The 10,807-nt window shown below is 24.2% G+C and overlaps 1 protein-coding gene across 1 annotated transcript in view; it reads left to right on the forward strand.

Annotated features, from left to right (window-relative positions):
• Positions 1 to 10,807, forward strand: part of LOC100207349 (presequence protease, mitochondrial) — a 177,184-nt gene that overhangs the window by 127,466 nt on the left and 38,911 nt on the right. The window contains exon 21 of the mRNA XM_065792819.1: positions 3,831 to 3,960. Coding sequence (XP_065648891.1) covers positions 3,831 to 3,960 — 130 coding nt within the window. The remainder of the gene's footprint in view (positions 1 to 3,830; positions 3,961 to 10,807) is intronic.

Genomic DNA, 10,807 nt, shown 5'->3' on the forward strand with positions numbered 1-10,807 from the left:
AAAAAATTTTAATATTTTTTTGAAATTTTTTTGGAATCTTTATATAAGATCTTTATATAATGTATAAAAATCTTTATATAAAGATTGTAATATAATTAAGTCTAATCTATATAATTTAATACCTAGAATAATTAGAATAAATTATAACAATTTGATTTCTAGATTAGTTAGAATAGATTATAATAATATAATACCTAGAATAATTAGAGTATATTATAATAATACAATACCTAGAATAATTAGAATAGATTATAATAATATACCTAGATTAATTAGAATATATTATAATAATTTGATATCTAGAATAATTAGAACACATAATGTTTTAATATCTAGAATAATTAAAATTGATTATAATTTTGCCATAATATCGCAAATGGAGGAAGTATTTTTTAATGGCAAAAAATAAAAAATATATATAAAAGAGGGAAAGAAAATAAAATAAAAATTGTTAAGAGTAGAAAATTAAAAAAAACAACTAATAAAGTGAAAACAATGAAAATTAAAATTAAAGAATTAAAGAATAAAAATTAAAGAAAAAATAAACAAAACAAAGTTAAAAGAATAAAAATGCTTGTGATAAATTCGAAAATAAAAACTTTAATAAGTTATGAAAAGAAAACAAAAAGATCTATTTTTAAGTTTTATTTATTTATGCTGTTTAAATTGTTTATATTATCGCATAATTTTGTGTATTGTTTATACTGTTGAGTATTTCTGTGTATTTTTTATATTGTTGTGTATTTCTATGTTTTGTTTATACTGTTGTGTAATTTTGTGCATTGTCTATATTGATTAGTACATTTATGTAATGTTTATATCGTCTAGTATTTTTTTGTGGTGTTGTTGCTAATTATTTTTATTATTGTTGGTTTTTGTATTTGTTGCTATTAATCAAATGATTTCATTTTTTTTGTCTTATCGTAATATTTAAATATATCCTTTTGTTTATCATCCTTCTGATCAATAAACGTTGTGTTATCTCATTCATTCATTACCTCTCATGTTAGCTTATACACTTTTTCCCTTTTTTGTGTTATTTTCTTGCTTTTGTTAAATGTTATTTTTCTTCTTTTTATTGATTTTTTTTTGTTGTTATTTATATTATTAATTTTTGTTGTTTGTTTGTTTTTAGCTTTATTTGTTTATTTTATTAAGGTGTCACTCCAATGATTAGTTTTTAACTATTATTTTTTAACTAATTTTTTTTTTATTTTATGGTTAAACGAAGGAATTAAAAAATAATAATAATTTGATACCTAGAATAAATTGATACTTAAATACTTATTTTAATAGTCACTTTTGTCTAATCTAGAATTTTTAATATTAAATCTTTAATATTTAATACTAATACATAAATTAACTTTAAATAACAACATACAATAGTGGTGAGCAGGACCCTGGCCCCGGCTAAATATGGGGCTTTTTACAAACTCAGTCCTAGCAAAAATATAAGATTTAGCTGTTGGGGTTAGAAAATATTTATAATATATTTTACATTATGAATTTATGCATATATTTTCTATATATATTAAATACTGGCTTATAGTAGATATGGTTTGAACATATGTTTGATATTTATATATATATCCTGGCATACATCCTTACATAATTATATAAACTTAAGTATTTATATGACATAGTATTTGCTGAGGTAAGATGATGATCAAATGGATGTGTGTTGTGACTCTAACAATACAAGAAAAGAAACCATGATCTTAGACAGAGATTAGGAATAATGAGTGCATTGGATTAGGTTTGTCAGAGAAGAAAAGTAGTTTGAATATGTTGAGTAATAAAGATGCAGACGATTTGGGTATCAACTTGTAGAGAGGTAGCAGCTTTAGGAGAAAAAGGTAGAGGTAGAAGTAAGAAAACTTATTGTATAAACAAGCTTCAATTGAGGAAAGTAGAGGATCAAGATTGTTAATATTAGAGAAACACCATAAAAGGGAGGTTTAAAGCAATGATGATGATGATGATGATGATGATGATGATGATGATGATGATGATGATGATGATGATGATGATGATGATGATGATGATGATGATGATGATGATGATCATGATCATGATCATGATCATCATCAAATAAAATCAAATTAAAAAATAATTTAATCATACGATTTTTGATTGGCTGTGAGCGGCTTTAAAGATATAATCAGAATAAAGTATTGTTATTCAATCCTTAACTTATTGAATAAATAAGTTTATTTAAAATTTAAACATAAAAATAATAATTAAGAGTTTATTTAAAATCTAAACATATTAATTTTATTATAATATTATTTAAAGTAAATGAACTTTTTTTAAATTAACCTTATGTTTTCAATATATTTACCAAACAATAATACAAAGCTGCTAACTAAATTAAGTAATAATTTAGTTCAAAAGATAATTGGCCATCTAAAATAAATAAATTAAGTAATAATTTAGTTCAAAAGATAATTGACCATCTAAAATAAATGAATTAAGTAATAATTTAGTTCAAAAGGTAATTGACCATCTAAAATAATTTAGTTCAAAAGGTAATTGACCATCTAAAATAATTTAGTTCAAAAGATAATTGACCATCTAAAATAAATAAAGTAAAATAAAAATCAATTGAAAAAATAAAATGATTTACTTAAATTTAAAATTTTGTCAAAAAAATTTCAAAAAATTTAAACAATTTAAATCTACTTTGCATAATTTATCTCTACACAAAATGTACTTAAAAATTACTTTAATTATCTACAAATATCTACATAAAATAAAATTTATATATTTTATTACCTAATATAAAAAGATTACCTAATATAAAAAGATTAAATAATTTTAGAAACATCAAAAAATAACAAAGTAATGTTTTAAATTGTAAATAAACTATATGATTTATCATATATAAACAGATTTACATAGACATACATAGATTTAATATAACATAAGTAAAAAATTAGCGAACCTTATTGCGAGCATATTGTTAAAGCAAAAGAATGACTTGTGAATTTTTAGCATACTACTTTTTTAAATTTTTTCAATTCTGTTATAGCTGCAGATTTGGTTTAGAGATCTCAATAAAAGATTAGTGAAGATACCTAAAAACCCCCAAGTTCAATAAATATTAAGTAATTTTAAAATCAAAATTTTTTTAAGTTTAAAGTTGTAATTTTCAATCATAATCTAAATGTTATAAAGAAAAATCTCAAAGAGGTATTTATTAAAATTTATTTATTTATTAAAATTTATTTATTTATTAAAATTTAGCAGTTAATACAGTACATACTCTCCAAACTATGTAAACAAAAATTAAGGAGATCATTTTGAAATGACAACTTTAGTTGCACTGAATGTATCAGGACTTGCCAAAGACCTCAGAGTACAATGTATTTGACTTTAACATCAAGCAGTTGCTAACTGTGCTAAGAAAATTCTACTACAAATTTCTGCCTTGTTAATGCTTTAAAAAATTAGCTAGACTTTTTTTTCCAGAAATTTATCTAAAAGTTAAAACAAACAAATAAATATCATACCAGGATTTTTTTAGCTTGCAAATGCTTAAATGTAAATAACTTAATCATAAATTACTTGTTGTTAACAATAGTAAAAGATTAGTAGATTAATTAATAGATTTTACAGCTCTGTAAAAGTAAATATAATATCTTTTTTTTTTTCTCAGCTATTTGTATCTGAGTATATTCAGGTTGAAATTTTTATTGTATAATTCTAGAAATCATAATTTTTTAAATAAGATAATTTAAAAAATTATTTAAAGATAATTTAAATAAGTTTTTGTTTTTAAGGGTTTTAATATTTATAAATTTACAATAAAATGTAAAATCTCATTTTAGATGATGTTAAGATATTTACTTGTGAACAACCAACCAATGGTATAACCTATTTCAGAGCAATTATTCCTACTTCATCATTGCCATATGTAGTTAAACCATACCTGCCATTGTTTTGCAATGTGTTAACAAGGTTTTTTTAAAGTTTAATTTTCAAGTTTTAATATTTGTTTGTTTTCATGATGCAGGGTTTTTTTCTATAAATTTTTCATCAGAACCTATTCGATTTTAATAAGTTTCTAAGTATATATATTATTCTTAATTGTTAAATAATCTTGATTATTTATTGGTAGTTGTATTCTTGATTATTATCCAGATAGTTAGTCACCGTTGTTAAAATTTAACAAGGGCCGGGGCTGGGTTTGTGACCAGGGCTGTATAAACATTGATACATCCTAAAGTATATATATTTTTAAATTAAAAATTCTTACATTTTATATATACATGTATGTATATTTTTATAAAAAATCATCATGATCCGTATGATCATCATCATCATTATTTTTATTATCATCATCATTGTCATCATCATCATCAAGTTTTAGCCTTCTCTTTTATGCCATTTCTCTAACATAATAAAATCTGGAGCATTTTCTTTACTTAACTACAACTCATTTATACCATATGTAATCCACTCTCTTTAAGCTTTCTTACTTCTACCTCTACCATTTTCCTCTGAAGCTGCTACCTCTCTACATTGATACCCAAGTTACTTTAATCTCTAACAAACGTTATTCAATAAAACATATTTTCTAATCTCTAAGAATATGGCTTCTTTTCTTGTCTTTTTAGAGTCATACCACACATCCATTTGATCATCATTTTCTCTTTTGGCAAATACTATGCCATATACAGTGTACTTCAAAACTTAAGCAAATTTTAAACGCTGTATGTAAAACACATACAAATATAGAAACAAGATCTATTTTTCATTAAAAATTTTTTACATTATATAAATAAAGATAGAAAGCAATAATTACAAAATAAAAAAATATTAAAAAATGTAATGAAAAATAAAGAACAATGAAAAAAAGTAAAATTGTTTACTTCCAAAACTAAAGTAACTTTAAAAAATTAATTCAAAAGTACTTCTATATGATTTATTACTTCAAAGTTATTTTAATATCTATAATCAATTACATATCCTTTGTTTTTTATAACTTCTCTACAACAACAAGGGATTGATTCAATCAATTTATAAATTTGTAATTTATCTCCTGCCATGCTTGCTTAAGCTTGATGCACTGATCAGCAATACTAATTGTCACTTTCAGTCGGATGACTTTGTCTAATTGCTTCCAAAGGTTTTCAATGGGGTTGAGATCCCATTAGTTTGCTGGCCATTTCATTAAAATAATTTGGCTAGCATTAAACCAGGCTTTAATAAGTTTAGGTGTATGTTTAGGGTCATTGTCCTGCTAAAATTGCCATCTAAAAGACATATTATTGTCAGCAAAAGGAACCATTTGTTTTTACCAAAATATCTCAATATATAGGAAGCGGTCCATAATGCAGTTGATTAGAAATAATGGTTCTAAACTGGAAAAACATCTCCAAACCATTACTTCTTTACCACCACTATGGCATTTTGGGTGTGTTACGTTTTTTTTCCCATCTGAATGACACAAGTTAAACTTTGACACATCACTCCATAAAATGTGACTCCATTGTTCTACTGTCCAATTTTTATGAGCATGGGCAAATTCTAATCTAGCTTCTCTATTTTTTCTGAAATGCAGCTTTTGCTATTTTTAGTAGCAATTACTTTTTGCTTAAATAAATTATTTATTTCTGGCCATTATTTAATCCTAAAATGTTAGAATTATATATCAAAGTTTATTGTTATAACGAAATGTTATTTTAATAATGAAGTTGCACTTTCAAAACAAAATACCTAATAAAAAATAATAAATTCTGTAAAATTTTAGTCTCAGTAAATCTACTTAACATGATTTACAGAAACTACATATATTTTCGTGGTTAAATTATTGTTTACTTTGGTTTTATTGTCAAAGTTGCTTTTATTTCAAAGTCTATTTTTTTAATTACTTTTTTAAACGCAATTTATAATTTTTTGGTGTTGAAGATATAAATATTTTAAGAATTTGTTTTAATTATAATTAATAAGAATGATTTTTCAAAATTTAATAAATAAACTTTTTAATTTGATTATGTTGTCTCCTAAGAAGTTGCTTTAGTTTTGGAATTACTAAAATTTATACAAATATATAAAGATATTGTATGCCAGCATCTAAATAAATAGAAAATGTATGTTTATATCCATATATATCCAAATTATGTATGCATAAATGCATCTCTTACATATACTCCTTGATCCAAGCAGGCATGGAACCTTTGATTTTAAATCAAGACTCATTCTACTCCAAGTTTTTCACATTCTTGTGCAGTTGCTATATTAAACCGTAATAATTTTCGTCTTTTCCATTTCTAAAATTCCAAGTCTAACATTCCATCTCTAATTCATGGCTCTGATCTTATTACTTCTCCCCAAAATGAAGCAGAGTTATATGCAAGGAACTTTTCCTCTTTTTATGGCTATTAGATCAATTTGACCTCGCCAATATTGTTCAATTTGACCTCAATTTGACCTCGCCAATATTGTTCCCAGCATATAAAGACATCCAATGCACTTCAGCTTCCAATGTTAAAATCGATTCTCAATTTTAATCTTCTATGGCTTGTGGTTCAGACAACATTTCTATCATAAGTGTTTTCAGAACTCCCTTCAATTCTCACTAAACTATTGTTTATAGAGCTAAGTAAGTGGTTTTAATATTTAAAAACTCTAGAAAAACTTCAATCTCTCTAACTATCCTACAATTAGTTTTCTCTCTAGTATTAGTTGCTTCATATAAAAGTTTTAAGATTGTTAAATCATTTCTTTCTAACTGCAGAATTAAAGTCATTCTCAAAAGCCTACACTCTTCTTCATTTCCAGTAACCTTAGGAGTTCTATATTTGCTGATGTAAGATTGTCAGGAAAATTGTTATTATAGATAAGAAATGATACTTTTCTTATCTATAATAACAATTTTCCTGACAATCTTAAATCTAAAGTGATTTTAACTCCAACAAAACTTAATTTATTGCAAACAACTATCGCAATACTGTTGACATTTCTATATTGACAAATAAAAACCCACTCACTCCAAATCCACATTGTAAATATAGTTGACCTGGATTATCAAGTTTGAGCTACTCTCCCAATTTATGAAAGGTTGCATAACTTTCTTTTTTCTACTATCTTAGTTGCTGCTCAAATGAGCTATCACCTCTAGTTTGATCAACCAAAACTCGTTCTTATTTGGCTTGTCATTCAGCTAAATTGCATCTTTTTACTGTATTTGTCCCTCCATGCTACAAAATATTTTATTCATCTAGTTTATTTCATTGCACATCAACAAAATTTTTAAACTCTCACCTATCTTCACGTTTTCCTGATTCATACAACTTCACCTATGTTTTCCTGATTCATACAACTTCACCTATGTTTTCCTGATTCATACAACTTCACCTATGTTTTCTTGATTTATACAACTTCACCTATGTTTTCCTGATTCATATTTTCAACTTTCTAACTCTTCAGTTTCCTTTTTAACTCTTTTTATTCTTTGTTTTCCCAACTTAATAGTGGTTGCTTACAGCCATGTTGGGAGTGAATCAGAATTTAAAAAAATTAAAAATAAAAAAAGTTAACTGTTTCCTTTCTCATTAACCCTATCAAATAACTCATAATAGTGGTTGCTTGCAACCTTCTTAGAAGTGAATTAGTTTTATATATATATATATATATATATATATATATATATATATATATATATATATATATATATATATATATATATATATATATAATATATATTGATATTTAAGGCTGTTTTGTATTATAATAATAAAACAAAACTTATAGTCATAAAAGAGTGCTCAATATTAAAAAGATACTTCAAATAGAGCAATATACATATATATTAATGAAGAAAAAACATATATTACAAACATTATATAATATATATATATATATATATATATATATATATATATATATATATATAAATATATATATATATATATATATACATATACATATGTGTATATATATACATATGTGTATATATATATACATATGTGTATATATATATATATATATATATATATATATATATATGTATATATATATATATATATATACACATATACATATATATATATATTTATATACACACACACATGTAGTATATATGTGATATAATGTAAATATATGTGTATATACATATGTGTGTGTTTATATATATATATATGTATGTATGTGTGTGTGTATATATATATATATATATATATATATATGTATATATATATATACATACATATATATATATGTCAGTATTTAATAAATGGTAAATGTATGCACCAATTAGTAATATATAAAGTATTATAAATTTTTTCCTAGCTATCAACCCCTGCTAAATCTTATAATTTTGGCAAATATATTTTATATTATATATATAATATAAAATATATTCAAAGTATTATATGTGTAGTTACATATAACATGCAATCACACAAGTCAAAATACAAAAACCTGATACATGCTACTTTTTAAAGTCAAGTAATATGCATCAGAAAATTGATTAGAATTTTTTGGGGATTTTGTGTTTTAACTGTGTTACTTTTACATTAAATATTGTATACAAAGTGTTCTTTGAATTTAAGAATTTTCAAATAGTGTCGAGATCTTTTGGCAAGTAGTGTGTGTAGGTGGTTGGGTGTGTCTATATTAAATGGAGCAGAAACATTTAATAAATTAGAAAAATAAAAATAATGAATTAGAAATAAGACACTCAGGAGCTATCAACTAAGACGGTTTGGGTTTTTTTCAATTCAGTTTTTAACTATAAAACCAACTATTCGGTTTTTTTCAATTCGGTTTAAACTTTTTTTTTTAATGGTATGGTTTGATTTCGATTAAAAACAAAACAAATTTTTATTGGTCATTCATTTAATAAATTTAGAGTTATAGATTTTAAAAAATATCAAAGAAAACTAAAAATTAATTTTTATTTTTTAATACTTTCTTTTATATAAATTTTTTCAACATTTTCAACCACTAATTTAGTTTGATAAAATTGTCTACTGCAACTTCATAATTTTTCACCACTCTAAAATGGAATGAAATTTCAAGAAATGGAATGCTGTATTCTAATGTCTTCCATTAATCATCTGAGGGACATGACCTTTCAAACTCATCATTGGTTTTTGCAAGTGTTTTGATTGCATCTTTGACTTCAAGGACTGACTTTATGCATATGTAATCAGAATTCCATCATGTTCTTTATGGAAGAATCATTTTCCTGGGCATAATTCCACATTCTTCACAAGCATTTAAAAGCTTGATTGTAGAGAGAACACTTCTATGTCTGTGTGATGCAAAATCTGTAAAAAAATTTATTGCTTTAGAAAATTCAATTGAATTTTTGATTGCTTTCAGAATAACTAGCTGGATTGTGTGATCACTGTAGCGCAATTCTGAATTAATTTCATCACTTTCTTTAGGAGCTAAAACAATGTTGCTGCCATTGTCATTAATACAGGCTCAATGGAATTCTTCATTTCAGATTAAATTAGCAATAAAAGCTAATTTGCAATTATTATTGCAATCACAACCCCGTGTGTTTACCAATAAATGGTGCGCATGCAATGAGAAAACTTACTAAATTAAAGTCTGAATTAATGTAGTGAATTGTAAGACTTATGTAGGAATCATTGTTCCGACTTGGCCAGAGATCTGTTGTAAAACTAACTCCAGTTATTTCCAGAAAATTCTTTGAGAAATTTTATTTACAACCCTCCTGTACCTTTATACAGCATAGGAATTTTTTTGATGTCTAAATGTTGATGCAGATTTGACAGTAAACTTGCAACTTCATCAATAAACTCTTGTGCTAAACATTATAAGCATTGGAAATTTAAATAAAATAAAAAATCTTTTTAGAAAAAACTTATACTATACTCACATTTTATAAGATGTTGATATCCAACTCTCAAAAAATCTTACCCCATTGATCCGCAACATTTGTTCTAATTTTGCAGCAAGCTGTTTGTGAACTATTTTATTATGTTTTTTTTACTTTGCTTTTCTGTAGTTTGAAATTTCTTAAGTTAAATAACAATTATAGATTATTTAATAGTTTAATATTAAATACTCCTTCTGTTCCAAAATGCTATTCTGATTTGCATTCAATGTAAAAAATTATTAAAAATAAATTGTTTTTTAATTAGAAATATTTTTTATATAAATTTTAAATCTTTTTCTATAATTTTATGAGAAATTCATGGCAATTTATTATCTTTTACCACCAAACCATTAGTTTCTAAAAAAAATGTTTTTTTTATGAAATATTTTGTTCCAAAATACTGTTCCAATTTGTTAAAAATGAATTATAAATTTAAAAATTTTATAACTTTGTAACATTTTTAGTGAAAAGAAATTGTATATAGTATTAGCTTTTGAAAAATTCTTATTTTGTATTAAATAATTTAATAGTGGTTAAAACCATTTAGTTTAAATACTTCATGCTTAATAGATGACTTTATTTGTTTTTAAATGTGCAAAAACAAAAATATATTTCACTAAAAAATTTGCATTGAAAGATTAAACTCATTCTGCACAGATTGTTTACAACTAGTTGGAAAGGGCATTAAGCACCCATTCACGAGAACATCAGCTGTTCCAAATGCTAAGAATCTTTTTCTTTCCAAGGATAAAAACATGTAGGAGCAAATAACCTCAACTGTTTTAAAGTTTCTAGTTAATGAAAATTCCTTACAATTATTCACTAGTAGATTTTTATTTATTTTCTTATTTATTTATAATGACTTTCTGCAATATTTTATTTAATTTTAGGAGGATCACTCCTACCTGTAGTATTAAAACCAAAGCTCCAAAAAAATAAAGTAGTCTC

This window comes from Hydra vulgaris, chromosome 03, assembly GCF_038396675.1.
Source record: "Hydra vulgaris chromosome 03, alternate assembly HydraT2T_AEP".
NCBI classification, from domain to species: Eukaryota; Metazoa; Cnidaria; class Hydrozoa; order Anthoathecata; family Hydridae; genus Hydra; species Hydra vulgaris.